The sequence below is a fragment of the Bicyclus anynana genome, chromosome 10 (assembly GCF_947172395.1).
Source record: "Bicyclus anynana chromosome 10, ilBicAnyn1.1, whole genome shotgun sequence".
In the NCBI taxonomy this organism is placed as follows: domain Eukaryota; kingdom Metazoa; phylum Arthropoda; class Insecta; order Lepidoptera; family Nymphalidae; genus Bicyclus; species Bicyclus anynana.
The window spans coordinates 4869944-4888285 of record NC_069092.1 but is presented as its reverse complement, the minus strand read 5'-3'; the positions used below and the strand labels follow the sequence as shown (position 1 = coordinate 4888285).

General features: G+C 32.0%; 3 protein-coding genes across 6 annotated transcripts; 2 read left to right on the top strand and 1 right to left on the bottom strand.

Moving 5' to 3' along the window:
- Positions 1–2354: 2354 nt before the first annotated feature.
- On the top strand, positions 2355–4051 carry LOC112043328 (THAP domain-containing protein 1 B). Of its 4 annotated transcripts, none has more exons than XM_052883767.1 (3): positions 2355–2503; positions 3053–3218; positions 3489–4051. In XM_052883767.1, exons 1-3 carry the CDS (start codon positions 2463–2465, stop codon positions 3627–3629), a joined length of 348 nt encoding a protein of 115 aa, XP_052739727.1. In that variant the 5' UTR covers positions 2355–2462; the 3' UTR covers positions 3630–4051. The 4 variants fall into 4 exon arrangements, 1 of the variants encoding a protein (XP_052739727.1); XR_008251117.1 differs by lacking the exon at positions 2355–2503 and adding an exon at positions 2521–2795 and having other exon boundaries at positions 3489–4049; XR_008251116.1 differs by lacking the exon at positions 2355–2503 and adding an exon at positions 2521–2948 and having other exon boundaries at positions 3489–4049.
- A 128-nt stretch (positions 4052–4179) lies between these two features.
- On the top strand, positions 4180–9333 carry LOC112057761 (leucine-rich repeat protein soc-2 homolog). Its single transcript, XM_024098304.2, has one exon. It carries the CDS (start codon positions 4699–4701, stop codon positions 6400–6402), a length of 1704 nt encoding a protein of 567 aa, XP_023954072.1. The 5' UTR covers positions 4180–4698; the 3' UTR covers positions 6403–9333.
- Positions 9334–9385: 52 nt separating this feature from the next.
- Positions 9386–16925, bottom strand: LOC112057766 (ras-related C3 botulinum toxin substrate 1). The gene is made up of 6 exons (XM_024098310.2): positions 16708–16925; positions 16497–16612; positions 16183–16332; positions 15113–15195; positions 13735–13895; positions 9386–12938 (listed from the first exon to the last, which is right to left on the bottom strand). Exons 2-6 carry the CDS (start codon positions 16610–16612, stop codon positions 12861–12863), a joined length of 588 nt encoding a protein of 195 aa, XP_023954078.1. The 5' UTR covers positions 16708–16925; the 3' UTR covers positions 9386–12860.
- Between the last annotated feature and the right edge of the window lie 1417 nt (positions 16926–18342).

Here is an 18342-nt window from a genome sequence, read left to right as displayed (position 1 = left end):
CAAATGAAGAACACAAGTAACACCACAGATTAATAGATAATCTTAGACCATTATTAACTGGACACTTTGACTCGCAATACAACACGCGTAATTTTTACACACACTAACAAACACATTGTGCACAGTAAAAAAATATACAAGCAGTATACTCGGCCGTATTTTTGAAATAAATACTTACAGCGCGCGGTACGTAAACATGTGATAGGGCTGCCTGTCTCCAGCATTTTAATTACATTTGCCAACTTTGTATTTCCATTTAGTTTTGTGACTGTAAATATACTTTTTTTATGTAAACAAATAAAATATTTTGTAAATTGTAGTAAAATAGGAAGTGATCAATAAAATGCGTGTTGTTTTTTGATTGGTAGATTTAAATAAGACTGATACTAATCAATGACCTTGAAGGATAGGTCGTATTCATATGTTTATTTTGGTGATGCCATCTAGGTATTACCTCCACGCTACGTGACCAAATATTAAAAAACCGGTCAAGTGCGTGTCGGGCCACGCGCAGTGTAGGGTTCCGTAGATTATGTTAGCCCTTTAATCCCTTATGTTTTTCTCAATTTCAAAGCCTTTATTATTCCTTACATTATTACATTAAACAAGTTTTTCAATTAGTAAGAGTAACAGTTTTATTTTTTTTTTATGTTAGTATACTGTTAGTGTATCTGTTTTAAGTTTAGTATGTTAGTGAGTTAGTTTTATTTCTAATTAATAAAATCTATTTAACTAGTAAGTTGAAATTGAAATTGAGGTATAGCTCGCGTTTCGACCTCTAGTATGAAGTCAAACTACTGCTTGCATATTTACTGTGACATTGCTTAGACTATCCACAGATTAAATACATAGAATATTCGATTACTGATCGATGATTGGCTGTTTCGTCAAAAGAATCGATTCTTTTTATAAACTGTTTTTATTAAAAATTTGATAAAATTAAGGTTTAAATACTTTCAAATGAAACGTTACTCCATCTTTTACTATAGTATGCGCATTATCATCTGAGTCGTCCGGTCATAAAAGTCAAAAAAGATAGGAATGTGCAGCGCGCCTACCTGCGCACCCTAATTATCGATAAACGGCTACCTGCGCACGTGCTAATGATGAGTCAATAATGATTTGGACGATTCTGATTGGTCGGTTTCTAATGTAATTGCATTGCGTATTTTTTTTGCTATAAATGTGTTTACTGCAATTAAATAAATACATTCATGTGTTACTCGTTGCGCACTATGGATACTAATATATAATAAATTTGGCAGAAGACGAAGATTCTGATGATGAAGACTCAGATGAAGATTAATTTTATTTAGTTAATAATTATATAATATGAAATATGTATAAATATTAAATCAAATATTGTTAATTTTTTTAATTTTGTGAACAAGATACGATAATAAACTTTACTTATCGATAATATGTCTTTCATTGTTACACCCTTCACTAGACGGCTCCATAAGACCCATAAGTGCAAGCGAGATAGATATAGAGAAATGATTTATGGCCCTAAGACTCAGTTGTTAATGCTATTAGTATAAACTACAAGTTTTTGGCCGTTTTTTATGCCATTTAAGTACACAAACCGGCATTTTTAGGGAGCTCCTTACACGACAAAAACGATTACAACAATGAAACATCGATTCTGTAGTTACAGTTTTTATAAACGCATTAGATCATAAATTTTTGATCATTGCCAGAGGGGTAACGGTTAGCGAACCACGTCCAGTTATAAAATTAAAACTGTTACTCTTATTAATTGAAAAACTTGTTTAATGTAATAATGTAAGGAATAATAAAGGCTTTGAAATTGAGAAAAACATAAGGGATTAAAGGGCTAACATAATCTTCGGAACCCTACACTGCGCGTGGCCCGACACGCACTTGACCGGATTTTTTAATATTTGGTCACGTAGTGTGGAGGTAATACCTAGATGGCATCACCAAAATAAATATATGAATACGACCTATCCTTCAAGGTCATTGATTAGTATTTTGTTGGTGAATTTGGGTGCGAACCACATCCAGTTATAAATGGTCTAAGGTTTGCACGGACTAAAAGAGTAAAGAGTCTGCTTAGACCATTTATATAACAGGACCTGCCTCGCTAAAACAGTTGCTTTAGAATCGATGTTTTATTATTGTAACCGTTTTTGTCGTGTAAAGAGCTCCCTAAAAATGCCGGTTTGTGTAGTTAAATGGCATAAAAACGGCCAACAACTTGTAGTTTAGTAAAAGATGGAGCAACGTTTCATTTGAAAGTATTTAATCCTGAATTTTATCAAATTTGTAATAAAAACAATTTATAAAAAGAACCGATTCTTTTGACGAAACAGCCAAACCTTTGACACCTATATATATGGACCTGTGGCATTTTACGTCAAAATTGGTCAAGGATTTAACTTTTTAAAGAATAAACAAAATTTTTTCGTAACCTCTCTAACTTAAAGAAAGCTACCTTAATGGAGCGAGATAGATATTTTTTTAGTCATTGCTTAAAGAGGTTAGACATATTTTACATGACAACATCAATTATGTCAGTTGTGACCAAATTATCTTTTGTTTTTAGTGACCAAAAATGGCTATTGTTGTGGTTCCTGTGTAACGTTATTCGAATTATTACGGAAATAATAACCAATAAGCTTGTGAATCGCAAAATAAATTAAATTTATACAATGGTGAAGTGTGCAGTTGTTGCCTGCACCAACAAAACCCAAACAAAACTAGCGGGAATTTAATTTCACAAGTTAGTATTAAAATCTTTGATTTTTCTGTTGATATTGAGTATTTTAAAGGTATTTTTTTTTTAATTAGGCCCATTGACTAATTTAAAGCTTTACAATACGTGGTTTTATGGGCAATCCGTTAAAGAATTGAATTATTTCACGAGTTTTGGTTTGACCATATATGTAGTGTTGAGAAAGTGTTGTTTACAATATCGATGAATAGTGAGTGCGATGATTTGTTTTGCTATATCATCGAAATAAGCGAAAACGTATAAATTAATAAATTATTTTATGTTCTATAAGTATAGTTATTTTATATTTTTCAGATTTCCAAAAAATCATAATTTAAGACAAAAATGGCTAAACAGCATTAACAGGCCTAATTTCAAGCCATCACGATACAGCTGCATATGTAGTGATCATTTTAAGAAGGATCACATTAATTTAACATGCTTTCCGCGCCTCAAAAACAATGCCTGTCCATCTATCCCGGTGAGAATCTTTTTTTATCGTATTCATTCTTGTTTGAGATTATATAGGAATTCCCTCATTTTAAAATATCTGAATACTAGCAAATTTTAGTTTGAACATTTATTTATATAATTTTTTTATTGTGTCCAATAGTGTAAGAGAAAGATATCATTCAAAAATTTGAAAAAAGATTTTGCTGGTTGGTTGCTTTATGTACTCATATAAATACTAATGTTGCATTTATAGTAATATTTTAGTAGATAACCAAAAAATAAAAATTACCTATTGCAGAATTTATCACCTGAGCAACAAGTAAGACAACCCTTGCAAGAAGTGAAGCTTAATCTGTTATCAGAGAGTCATGACAATGCTGTTTCCCAAAATGGAATACAAGTATTGTATTGTATTGTCAAAAACATACTTAAAAACTAAAATTTTCTTGTAATAACGTCTCAAAAAAATATGAAAAAAAAAATTTGTCTGGTAGAACGATAATCAAATTTTAAAAGACCATTTATAAAAAAGTGTCAACTAGCTATTACTTTTTGTTATGTATAACGTCCTTGTATCAAAAATTGTAAGTTTTGCAACTTCTATATGGTTCGTATCGTACTGACAAGAGAACGTATTCGTTTTTGAATTTCATTTTCGTAGTAGGTACGACACCGTCATGTTCCGTACGCTCCATCTGTATATTATTGATTAATCTGTGTTAGATACAAAACAATTTAATGAGAAAATCAATTGTATGGAATTTTATATTATAATAATGTAAGACAGAATTTAAAATGTTTCATTTTAGTAAACATAATATTTTGTATAATTTATTAATTTTATATCGAGTGCTTAATTATTATCGATAAAACAGCCCTAGCTCAATTCAGAGAAGAAACATGGTTACCGGATGCCTCAACAATGATTACTTGTCACATATCCTCTATTATCTATGTATCTAAGAGCCAAACATTGATCAGTAATTGAATATTCTATGTATTTAATCTGTAAATTTTAGGTTAGCGAGGGAGTTCCTGTTATTTATATGGTCTAAGATTTACTCTTGTACGTTAGAACTAGTGTAAATACTCGGTGACACTGTGTCAATTCTATGCTCTGTGTCTTGGAGTTATTCATTTGACATTTCTGATTTCGTATGAAATCTAGATTGTCTGTGATCTAAAATCATTAGCGTTGGTTTGGTTTTCATTTGCTAGACTTTCAAGTCTTGAAAATAAAATTTTTATACATGCGAAATCTATGAATTATTGACCAAATTATGAGTGTTGTGCTCTAAAAGATAAATACTAAAATTTTTGTCAAATTAATACTCGTGAGATGCGCTTCCCTTTGTTATTCTGATAAGCATACCTTTTCTGAAAATAGGTATTGATTGTTTTTCTTGGTAGTGAGGTGACTTGTGAGAAAATAATTGGGAATGTTATCTCATTAATCTATTTGTGTAATAGACATTTATACTTTATTCAGATACTGCATAACCTGCGGAATGAATCTTGATAATTCCTCTAGAGAAAACTCAGAAGCTTTGGACTCTATTAGTACTGTGAGCCCGAGAGAAAAATATCACGGCATGAGGGAGAAGAAATTGTCGGCTGCGTCCCTCACGAACACTGAGGGCGCGCGGCCTAAAGTAGTGACTGTTAAGCATCCAGAGTCCAACAAACCCAAGCCAACTGCTAGAAAAAACAAACCAATACAGGCGGACCTGGATGTTATCAAAGAATTTATTAGATGTCGAGACGAAGGAGTAAAAAGATTGGATCTAAGCAAATCCTCCATCACATCCTTGCCACCCAATGTTCGAGATCTGACCCATCTGGCTGAGTTTTACTTGTATGGAAATAAGTTAGTGGCTCTACCTGCTGAATTTGGCTGTCTGACCAACCTACAAACTTTAGCTTTGAATGAGAATTCGCTCACAAGCTTACCAGACTCTCTAGCTAACTTAAGGTGTTTGAAGGTTTTGGATTTGCGGCATAACAAATTAAGTGACATACCAGAAGTTGTATATAAGTTGACTTCTCTGACCACTTTGTTTTTACGCTTTAACAGAATCAGAGTTGTTGGGGATGGTATAGCTAATCTAACAAACCTCACTATGTTGAGTTTGAGAGAAAATAAAATAAAAGAATTATCCTCTGGAATTGGTAAGCTTGTGAATTTGGTAACTTTTGATGTTTCTCACAATCATTTGGAGCATTTGCCACAGGAAATAGGAAACTGTGTAAATTTGTCTACATTGGATTTGCAACATAACGATCTACTTGATATACCAGAGACTATAGGCAACCTTCATGCACTGAATCGTATTGGTCTTCGATACAATCGCCTCACAGGCATACCTGCAACATTGAGTAATTGCAAGCATATGGATGAGTTTAATGTTGAGGGAAACTCTATTTCACAACTGCCTGATGGACTGCTTTGCAGTTTGACAGAGCTTACAAGCCTGACATTGTCCCGTAATTCATTCATGAGCTACCCCAGTGGAGGCCCCGCTCAATTTACAAGCGTTTCTGCAATAAACCTTGAACACAACCAGATTGATAAAATCCCTTATGGGATATTCTCCAGAGCCAGAAATTTAACTAAATTGATTATGAAAGAGAACTTACTCACATCTCTACCTCTAGATATAGGACAGTGGACGAACATGGTGGAGCTAAATCTGGGCACCAACCAACTGACCAAACTACCAGATGACATTCAGAGTCTAGTAAATTTGGAAGTATTGATATTATCAAACAATCTTCTCAAGCGCATCCCACCCAGTGTTGGTAATTTGAAAAAACTAAGAGTATTGGATCTAGAGGAAAATAAAATAGAAGTCCTGCCTAATGAAATTGGGTTGCTACAGGGATTGAAAAAGCTAATTGTGCAATCCAATCAGTTGACATCACTGCCTCGTTCCATTGGTCATCTTATTAATTTAACATATTTGAGCGTTGGTGAAAATAACTTGCAGTATTTACCAGAAGAAATTGGTACCCTAGAAAATCTGGAGTCATTGTATCTTAATGATAATTTAAATTTGTGCAATCTGCCATTTGAATTGGCTTTATGTGTAAGCTTACAAATTATGAGCATTGAAAATTGTCCTTTAACATCATTGCCCCCCGAGGTGGTGTCCTCAGGGCCATCCCTGGTAATCCAATACCTTAAATCACAAGGACCGTACAGAGCTATGTGATATGAGGTTGAAGATTATTATCAACCTGGTGTGCCAGGGGCAGATGATAATTAAACAAACTAAAAATGTCAAGTAAAAAGAAAAACAAATTATGCTCGAGCAACAAAGTATGTTTTAACATATAACAATAAGGATACTGACTGTAAAATATTAAACTATATTGGGATTTGATACTCATTGGTATCCTAATTATTAATTTCAAGAATTATTATGATTCCATATTTTATAGCTGTGACAGTAATTAATTTACTGTCCACTTCATGAAACTGTTCTAATAATATCACACTTACTCATACTTCATTTGGATCAGTACCTACTTTTGCAACTGTATTTATGAACATATTTAAATGGGTTGCCGCAATGATTGTACTGAACTGTCTGTATATGTACCCAATAAGATTATTAATAGTTGTTATTGTAATAATAATTGCTGTACATAATGTAAATGCACAACCAATAATTGTAGGTTAGTTTATTAGTCTAAAATTCTTTTTAAACTGAAGGCCAAATCAAGATGTTGAATGCTGAATTGTGACTGGTTGTATAGTATTCATGAATGCTATCTGTAATAAAATATTTAAATTGACTAAGTCATATAATTTGTTGCAGTTGACTAAAGACCAATAATTAGGTACAAGTTTGATACCTAGGTTTGGTCTACAGTAAGAAATTTATATTTCCATGTGTATATAAATTAAAGCATGTAGATGCCAAAATACTAAAATAGTTATATGCTAAATATTTTCTTAGACTATGTGTGTTAAGCTTGTTAGGTTTACCAAGCCAGTCAGCAGTTTGTATACAATTTTTAATAAGACTTTCAAAACAATTTTTGTTGTATACAAGGCAGTAGCAAAAATATAGCACAACTTTAAAACTGTCAGTTGAATATACAACTAAATTGGTCTCAAATTACTATTTTTATTGTATAACTTATTTTATTATAAATCCTGTTTTATTATCTGGTAAGTCTGCAAATATAAGAGATTTATATCAAATTTCTACTTTTTTATAAAGGACTTGTTTGTGTTTATTTAAAAAGTGTTATTGTCTCAATTTATAAGGATCTCTAATATAGGTCAGTATTTGACTTGATGATAGTATTATTACTACTTTTTGTTTGTATATTATACATTATATACTTTCATTTGTGTAACAGATTATATAATTATAATGAAAATCAAGCCAATTTGTGTAGGCAATTTCCAGTCATTCTGTTTAAAGTGTTCCATTTTTTAACATATATACATATAAGTCTTAAATGAATTATGTTTAAAATATTTGTAGGATGTTAGGGTATAAATCTGTTATTTATCAATGTTGTCCTAAAATGTTGCATTTAACAATTGCTCTTTGTAATCTTAAGTATTTCTCAATACATATATGATTTTGTAATGTTAAGTTGCTACTATATTGATTTATGTATCCAGTATTCATGTTTCTGTAATGATAAATGTATCAGGCTAAGGGGCCTAGTCATGTTGATCACCTAATACAGGTGCCTATTGTATCATTTGTAGCAGACAATGGGGATGATGACTAGGTTTGAATATATTGATTTTTATGATACATTCGGGTAAATAGGGTCAATGTTAACTAAATTATACATAAAAAGCAAAGATTGTCTGGATATTTTCAAAATAAATGAGATTATAAAATTTCAAAAACTATTAAAAAAAAATTATCGTAATTAGATGAAAATTCATACAGTTTTAGCTTCCTTACATTAAATGTGACATTTTTTAATATATGAACTATAAAGATAAACGCACAAATAACAAAGATATTTGTAATTTTGTTTGAACGCGCATACAAATCTAACGATCATTACATTGCCTATGACGTCATTTTTTCGAGCCATTTTGTATGGGGCGTTTTTCAGGGATCCGCGGCAGCGCCGCAAATCTGACTCTTTGAATCCCTGTAGCTCCGAAAGTAATGATCGCAGATACCCTGTTCCTTTTACAAAATTGCTTTACTATTAGTATACTCTTAATTTATATACAATTTAAAAAACTGTCATCATCCCTATTACTTTACATATAATGCCAATTGTTCTGTTTATAATATTAGGTGTAGAATATACATACATAAAATATTGTAAGATGTTGATTAAATTGTCTTCTAATTGTGTACTGTGTTGGTACCTTTTTTTATTATGATCTTGAATAATTAAGATTGCTTTATTTGTAGGTAGGTATGCAATCAGAAAGATGTTATTACCCCTGAAGGGATTGATTGAAACAAGTTCAGTTGCTATTCAGAAGCAAGAAGTTGCTTAATTGCAAGTTTATAACTTTGTTGTATCTGTCTTGGTAATTGTAGCAATTTCTGATGCAATTGTATTGGCAGAAAGGAAAAAAATAGGAATGCAAATTTCTATTTATAATGAAAGTATTTCTGACACCAAAGTCATCTAGCGATATCTTGGGGGTTTTCTAAATTTCTTATTTTACCTTTTGATCCATATATTTCCACCCCAAGAACAGTTACTAAATTTGAAAATGATATCCCTCCTTTTATTTCAAGGTTTCAAGATGCGACTGCCAGTTAAGCTTTTTTTTATTCTTTACAAGTTAGCCCTTGACTACAAGTTAATTTAAATATTAAATCTAGTGGTAATAACATCTCTGTATGCAATAAATTAAAATTATAATTGATGGAAAAATAAACTTAAAATTCATATCTGCTACTTATATATATTTTTCTTAAATGTTTATCTAAATGTTAGTAATAAAATTGGCATTTATTGTTATTGTACTAGAATATTTGAAATACCTACCTTATCCAAAAGTGCAATATGATTGCAATGTAATAATCAAATGTCATTGATGTTATTACAACAGTAAAATGTTTTTTCCCAAAAGATCATGACTATTAAATATTAATGTTTTAATGACCCATGTGTTATATTAAATTACATAATCAAAATGGTTGTTTCAATTATAAAACCTGGAAATTAGAATTGAAAAAAAAAACCAAGTTATAATTCAATAATTTATAAAGTGCAGTACATATTACAATAAGATTTATTTGTAAATTGCGCATTTGTTCTTATTACATAAATAATAATTAAAGTTATATACAAATTAATTTCAAGCATCTCCTGTAACTCAAAGCAGTCTATAAAGTACTCACGAGTAATATCGATGATCTATGCGTTATAATCACACTAAAATGCCACCATCATTGTCATCTTAAGCTATGATTTTCACATACAAAAATATTTGACCTAAAAACGACTATAAAACACTTGCTCACATTTCCATTGAATGACGAAAAAAATACACAAAATACTATAATAGAATTATTGCATGTCTGTCTATACTACAAATACAAAAAACAAACCAAATAAAAAACATACCAATCTAAGCATAATTATTTTTTTATAAATACATATTTGAAATGCAATGCAGTACCTACATTGAATTTATGATTATTATTGATCAACCAGTGATCATTCTTATAGTATATTATACTATGATTGTTGCAATTATATATATGTAACACTCAAAGATCGAAAACGCTCAGTGTACGGAGAAATAGCTCTCAACACGTTGTGGTCACAATAAAAAATCCACATTGCGAAATTAGTGTTATGGCTCTTAATGAAAACGCGCACGACGCGTTGTAGCAATCACAGAAAGACCAAATAGCGAAATTCGTGTTTTGGTTAACATGCTATTCGATCTCAATGCGTTGTGGCAATGAAGAAAAGCCTGCCTGAAAAGAAAATTAATTTCGCAATGTGGATATTTTACTGTGACCACAACGGGTTGTGAGCTATATTTCCGCTCACTGAGCGTTTTCGATCTTTAAGCGTAACATATGCAACAAAACATAAAGGCTGACAGAAAACCTTTCTGTGAGCCTTGTGATATTATGCAAATGTTTAACAGTAGTATACATTTATTATGACACTGTTTTTTTACCAATTCTTAATATTGAGTGACTGGAATAAGAAGTTTGGTTTCCATAAGCCTTTAGATATAATAAAATTGCTTATTAGAGGCTGTGAATGCCAGACCTCGTGATTTTATTAAAGCTCAAAAGTGGGAACCTGGGAAAAGTAGACAATTATGGAGTTTGTACCATGACTTTGGGATGTTTCAAAGCTCACCACACATAATTATAGTCTAATAATGCATATTACTTTTGTATTTTCTTCAGTATAATATGAGACAGACACATTGGCGTATCTAGGATTATTTCCTAGGGTGAGCCAGGCCCCCGTAATCAAGTCTATTATTAGTATCATAATAGAATTTCATATTGGTAGCCCAGAATCATAGGATGGGCACAGGTCCATTCTAGGGTGGACACAGATCCATCCTAGGGTGGGCACGGCCCACCCGGCCTACCTGCTATATACGCCTATGAGACACCTAACTTAGTAGGGCAGCATACTCTCAGCTTTTCTAAAATAACAAAGGTCTAGATGTGTGTCACAGACTCGTTAACCATATATTATAGAATAACTAATTATGATTTATTTCTAAATAAATATGTCCAGTTACGGTTATTCCTTCCCCCCATTTGGTGTGTTTGAGATATTCTACATAAATTATATTGCGAGGTGGTAAACCATTTTTAGTTTTTCTCTCTAAAATATGTAATTTATTTTCCGGATGTGTTGGTGTTGGTCACTAGTCCTTGCTCCTTGGGCCCAGGAACAAAGTATTTATTCATGACCATACTGCTCATTCAATCATACTTTGCGAGATATTTATAGTGAGTGAGATATATTTTCATTTTATAAAATATTCAAGATTTAAAAATAATTGATAACCATGTCAGAAAAATTTCTAGGACCATATTTTGTTATCAGACACTCGTAAAGTCTGAAAGATGTCTTGGAAGGTAAATTCTCGCCAAGAATATCATATACATAAATCAAACTTTGAGAAGTGTGATCCTGAGCCCAAAGACATTTTCTAGAACGTCATTATAAGCAAATACTACTGTAAATATATATATTTATTTTTGTGATGTTCCTTACCCTGAGAGCATTCATTCTTTGTTACGACAAACACATTAATAGCATTTCAATTATCCATCTGCCATTTCTAGCGTAGGTCTACTAACTTTATTATGTGCCTAGTTGTTATTACCTAAGTTGTAGTTTTATGTATAAATGAAAACTATTATAATAAAATGCACATGATTATCATAAATGCCTGTCAATACAAAATATTCATCCTTGCAACTAAGAGATTACTATTATTCGAGTATGCAATTAAGATAACTAGCTCGTTTTTTTAATTGTCAGTCCATATTCACAAGTTGCATAAGAATAATTCGAAACATCAAAAATTCTTGAGGTCATAATTTCATAATATTATAAAAATAATATTATTATTTCTCAAATTTTAATAAACAGTAACAATTTGTTTCCAACATCAGCTCCTATATGCAACTAAAAAAGAAATATTGAAACTTACATAATATCTATTCTTAAATCTTTGGCATTTTCATTTTGCTATAATAAGCAGAGAAGGTAAAATAATAATTGTTTTTTTTTGTGATGCTAATATAAATTTTGTCTCACATAGAAGATATCACCATTTGGTTATGTTATGGCACATTAAAATGCAAAAGAAAATTGCTAATAATGGAAATTTGTATTGTAATAATCGAAGTGTTCTAATATAGTACGAGAGCCTGCATAAGGAATATACACCTTAATCTGTTATTTATTTGGGATAAGAAATAAATGACAGAAAATATTCAGATTGACACATTGTAAATAAGCATTGATGTCTTATAATAAAAGGACGCACAATCATGGAGAAAAATTCACTTAAATACTGGCCAATTTTGCTTTTTTTGAATTTGCAAATGTGACTACTTGAATTGAGTGCCAATCCTCACTCACTGAGTGGGGACGTTTTTTGGTCGCTGATTGTGCATTCACTTTTTAATAGGAGATCCATGCAAATAAGTTATGAAATAATAATAATAAATATAGAGTATAAAACGATTATTCAAACTATTTTCCTCTTTGCTTAATTAAAAACTGTACACTAGTTAAAAGAATAATCCCAACAGAATTAAAAACGTAAAGGTTGCCAGCTTTCACACTGCAACTGTGGGGTTTCCAGATATAAACAGTTAATAATGTTATACAAATACCTCATCAGTTATTTAGTTGTCTAATATGTCAAATGAAAGCTTTATTTTATGCTTAATTTTACTGTATTTAAGTTGCTTTTGATGCAGTTCATGGTTTCCTAGATTTTGTATAAAATATGTGTGTGGCTGCAATTTAACTAGGCAACCTATTTGCAATGTCCCAATTTGAATATTTTCCATCATTTATTTCTTATCCCAAATAAATAACAGATGAGGGTATATATTCCTTATGCCGGTTCTTAGACCAATACTGGTTTAGAAACATATCATTACTGTTGCTTTGAGATTCCTGCTCGTGTGACATATTGGTGTCAACATGTTCATATTTACATAATTAAACACTTCCGCTGGTGTCGCTTCTGTGGTTCAGGTCTCAGCACTGCACGAACTGCTTCGTCAAACACCTGAAATTAAAAGGTAACAATGTAGCTTTTAACCGACTTCCAAAAAAAGGGGAGATTCTACATTCGACTGTATGTATGTTTTTTATGTATGTCCAGCAATATTTTCGTCATTTGTAGACCGCACACACAATAGCTATATAGGTCGTATCAAATCTGATCCGGGGCGTGCACCTCCAACTTTTCAGTTATGTACATTTTAAGAAATTATGGTGAAGGAATAACCACTGTAAGATAAGATAACAAGCATATCCGCCATTGGCCAGTGTACTGCGCTAATATTTATAATAACCTTATATATTAATTATTAATTTATTAATAATCATAAAACAGGAGACAGTGAGCCAAACATGGGTTGTTAATGAGATAATGAAGCTATTTTATCAACCTTCAACAGGACCAGGCCTATTTCCTTATAGTAGAGATCCACCAAGATTATAAATAACATTTACATTCTTTTTTTGTTGTTGTTCTCTCTACCACGTGATGGACCAGGCACCCACACGGTGAATCCATGGCTAAGATATTTGTCTTTCCATACAAACTTTCAATCCCTATATCACCCCTTCTATTTTTTTTTAAGGATCAAGAAAATACCCTATGCTTTCTCCAAGGTCCCTTTTAACATTATATCAAAATTCATCTTGATCAGTTTAGCCGTTTAGCCATAAAAAGGTAACTGACAAACAGACTTACTTTCGCGTTTATAATATTAGTATAGATGTGAGATATCAGCATGACAGAATTATTTTACATTTCAATTCAAATTAAATATTAGGCCTTAACTACCACTACTTACTTGTTTAAGACCACGCTGTGTCAAAGCTGAGCACTCCATATACTTTACAGCTCTTATTTTGTTGGCCAGTTTCTGGCCCTGTTCTCTCTTCAGAGGAGACATGCCTTGTTCTGAGAGCAGACTTAGGGTTTCACGATCATCTCTTAGATCAATTTTTGTACCTGTAATAAGTTGATTTAAAGAGTTAAACAAAATAAATATATATAAATTAAAAAATCAAATCGGATGTCACTAAAAAGACTGAAACAAATTAAAATAAACTATAAACAAAGTAAACTCTACTTCAGTTAGCTTGTATAAGCCTAAGAATACCCACAAAATATTACTTCAGATTTTACACAACTGTGATGTGATTAATGTAAAATATTCATGAAAAATTACTTAATCTATACCACAGTCAGCCTCAATGTGCACTGTTTACCAACAAACAAATTAAAAATAAGGGTACAAATTGCTAGTGAAATGTCACACCTTAAAATGATTATAAATAACTACTTCATAAATTTGAATAACATTTTATAAACAAACAATACATAATTTAAAATAAATATGTTATGAAATGACTAGAGGTTACTAATTTCACTATATTTTTAAAGTTTAATAATTTCGAATTTGTTTGTTGGTAAACAGTACACATTGAGTAGGGCTGTAATATAAATCATGGAGAGACAGACATGGTGAAACAAATAAAATTAGATAGCCATTGCCTTATGTTGCATCCTCATTCCTAAATTATACAACCTGTTCCTGGCAATCTGAGACATGGATTAACCCTCAAGTGGTGGTGGTAAAGCATATTGCAATAAAACAAATTAAATAATATTTCATAGTTATGGAATAATATTACCTAATTCTATAATTGCATAAGTGCAAAAAAGAAATAAAGAATGATGTGGAATTAAGCTAAGTAACAGACAAAATATACTACATAGAGTTCATTAACTTAAAATATAAATTATAAACTAAACAAAAAAAAATAGTCAATTTTCTTCAAATTGATATTGAGTTACAAGGGGGGCTGAATTATCCAAATCTTCAAAATAAAAACTTCTAACTTGAGTTTTAAATCAATGTTAGAAGAACTCCAAAGATATATTGAATCAAATATCACATAAAATCAACAATAAGGCAAATATTAAAATAATGGGCAATGCAAGCATTGCAAGTGAACTGGAAAATAAATTAATGCAAACGGAGAGAACATTGCCATCTGAGTACAAGATGAAAAAAAATCCATTTTACTAAATGTTGTCAATCTGTACCCTATAATCTCTTAATGTAACCAGATCCCATGAATGGAAAAAAAGATATTCAATTATACACAATGTCGCCAGCTATAAAACAGGGAGTAAATAATAAAATTACAATTATAACTTACCAACAAGAATAATAGGTGCATCAGGACAGTGGTGTTTTATTTCAGGATACCATTTTGAAGTCACATTCTCATATGACGATGGGCTGAAAGCAAGTATTTTCAATTAAATAAACTTTTAACATAACATAACATTTTAACTACTGTTTTTGTTTATTTCACCTAAATATATAAATCAAGTTACTCAAAATCAAAATCAAATCAAATCAAAATCAAAAAATCATTTATTTCAAGTAGGCTCAGTTTACAAGCACTTTTGACACGTCAGTTGACTATTTGTAAAGATTCTACCACCGGTTCGGAAGGCAGGTCCTGCTGAGAAGATACCGGCAAGAAACTCAACAGTTGCTCTTTTGAAAAAGTCATACAGTATTATAATTTACAATTGATAACAATTACTGTTTACTGTAACTGTAGAATCACAACATTCTTATGTGTGATGAGGACCTACAGCAGCTTGGCACCTATTTTATATCACATGTCTCAAACAGTGATGGAAAAACGTCGTGAGGAAACCTGCATAACTGAGAATTTTCTTTATTCTCTGTGTGTGAAGTCTGCCAATCATTATGGTAGTGTGGTGGACTATTAGCCTAACCCCTCTTATTCTAAGAAGAGCTCAACAACAAACCAAAAGTGGGTTGCTATTGATGACATAATAACTGACTGACTAAAAGATAAGGTTTGCTGGGTCAGCTAGTCTATATATATAAAAATGAATTGCTGTTGGATAGTCACGATAAAACTCGAGAACGGCTGAATGGATTTATTTTATTAAGGTCTTGAAATGTTTGTGGTGGTATAGGGAAGGCTTAAAAGGTGAGAATAATTGCTTGGATAACTATGAAAACAACTCTTTTCTTTTTCCCTAGGCTAGGAAAGAAATGCACATAAGTCAAAGCGAAGCTTGACCTGGTCTGCTAGTATTATTATAATATTCCTTTGATTATGAGAAATGGACATTATTATTGATTGTTTTATACTGTCTGCTTGAAATAACAATTCAACAACAAACAAATTGAAATAACACATTCAACAACAAACAACAATATAAATTGAAATATCATAGTTACCTTGTTACACTAAAGCATATAAGGAAGACATCAGTTTGAGGGTAACTTAAAGGTCTCAGTCTATCATAATCTTCCTGTCCAGCTGTATCCCACAACCCTAAGGAAACCGCCACTCCGTCCACAACCATTGGAGCTGAATAGTTATCGAAACTGTAAAATTGTTTAATAATATTATCAATTTACACTGGCCACTGAAATTTACTCAAGGTAATATAGTATAATTGAATGAAAATGAGAATTAAGCCATTAAAAACGTGATAAACAGTTGAGGACTGAAGAAAACCAACTTTATTCCAATATGATCGCCCACTTACACTGTTGGTACGTATTCTCCGGGGAAACTGTCCGTGGTATACGATATTAACATGCACGTTTTACCGACAGTTCCATCGCCCACTACAACACACTTAATCGGTCTTCCTGACGACATCTGAAAAGACGACAGTGTACATACATATTGGTATTGATAAATAAAAGCAAGACTATGACTCACGAAACTAATGTTAAAAACACGGCAAATATTACCTTTCTATCAGATAGCTTATTCAGATGATGTTAAAAAATACTTGATATATTATCTATAATTTATCTTCACTTTTATTTAATGAATTAAGGCTTTTTAAACCAAAATTCGATCGTAATTCGTAAAATAGAAAAAATGCATTGAAAATGAAAGATGGATGCTGAATTGCCATTTGCCAGTAACAAATGTCAAAATGACGTTTTGTCACATATGTAATCTGTGCCTTTTGTGATCTTTTGTATCGCTCTTACCACCACCACTAATAAGAAAGGACTTGCCTCGCTAACTGTTACCCCTCTGGCAAAGATCAAAAATCTATGATCTGACGCGCTTATAAAAACTGTTGCTATAGAATCGATGTTTCATTGTTGTAATCGTTTTCGTCGTGTAAAGAGTTCCCTAAAAATGCCGGTTTGTGTAGTTAAATGGCATAAAAATCGGCCAAAAACTTTTAGTTTAGTAAAAGATGGAGTAACGTGTCATTTGTAAGTATTCGTTCGTCATCAACCCATATTCGGCTCACTGCTGAGCTCGAGTCTCCTCTCAGGTTGAGAGGGGTTAGGCCAATAGTCCACCACGCTGGCCCAATGCGGATTGGCAGACTTCACACACGCAGAGAATGAAGATAATAATCTGGTATGCAGGTTTCCTCACGATGTTTTCCTTCACCGATTGAGACACGTGATATTTAATTTCTTAAGAAATTGTAAGTATTCCTACCATAATTTTACCAAATTTGTATTAAAAACGATTTCTAAAGAGAATCGATTTTTTTAACGGAACAGCGTAAAATCGATCAAGTAATCGAACATTCTATATAAATATTCTGTGGATAGTCTAAACTTAGACTGGCTAAACGATTCCATTCCCTAAAAATGCCAGTTTGTGTAGTTAACTGCCATAAAAAATAGTCTACTAATACTAATGGTCTAAGTCACCATTCCAGCACTTTGGGACCCCAACGTCCATCGGCTCTTCGAACTATGTGCCCCACCCATTGCCACTTCAGTTTCGCAACTCGTTGTACTATGTCGGTGACTTTGGTTCTTCTGTAGATATCCTCATTTCTGATTTAATCACGCAGAGATACTCCTAACATAGCTCGTTAGCGATACATGCATTACACATTATTTTTCTTTTGGCCATGTTCATTTTCGGGCCCATCTGTTGAGAAACTCTGCTGAGGTCATTGAGCAAGGTTACTTGGTAAGTAAGGTAAGGTAAGGTCATCCAGAGTCTCTGCCATGATGGCTACATCTTCCGCGAACCGCAGTTGAGTAATGTACTCGCCATTGATGTTGATGCCAAGTCCTTTCAAGCATCAAGTAAGTATAACACCTTTCAAAGTTAGGTATAACAAATTTATAATAAAAACAAAACCTAAAAAGAATTGATTCTTTTGTAACCAAGTAATTGATTATTCTGTGTAACGAGTTTAGCGATGTGTTAAAGGTTGTGTAAAATTACAATGCTAATCAAATTTATAGTTATATGTAGATAGTGTAAGGACACATAATAATTATGTTTATTGGTGATAAATAATTTTAGTGTGTGACTTTACCTGGTACAGATACAGAGAATAATTTTGTTGGTGAATTTGCGTGTGATACATATCCATATGTATTTGATCTGAGTTT

Bases quoted from the DNA above. Each gene is read 5' to 3' on its own strand.
- LOC112057761 (XM_024098304.2), top strand. From the start codon at position 4,699: ATGAATCTTGATAATTCCTCTAGAGAAAACTCAGAAGCTTTGGACTCT.
- LOC112043328 (XM_052883767.1), top strand. From the start codon at position 2,463: ATGGAGCGAGATAGATATTTTTTTAGTCATTGCTTAAAGAG. The intron at 2,504-3,052 runs GTTAGACATATT...TATATTTTTCAG, and splicing joins TTTAGTCATTGCTTAAAGAG to ATTTCCAAAAAATCATAATT. The intron at 3,219-3,488 runs GTGAGAATCTTT...TACCTATTGCAG, and splicing joins ATGCCTGTCCATCTATCCCG to AATTTATCACCTGAGCAACA.
- LOC112057766 (XM_024098310.2), bottom strand. From the start codon at position 16,612: ATGTCGTCAGGAAGACCGATTAAGTGTGTTGTAGTGGGCGATGGAACT. The intron at 16,333-16,496 runs GTAAGTGGGCGA...ACAATTTTACAG, and splicing joins GGAGAATACGTACCAACAGT to TTTCGATAACTATTCAGCTC. The intron at 13,896-15,112 runs GTAAGTTATAAT...AACTTATTACAG, and splicing joins TGCACCTATTATTCTTGTTG to GTACAAAAATTGATCTAAGA.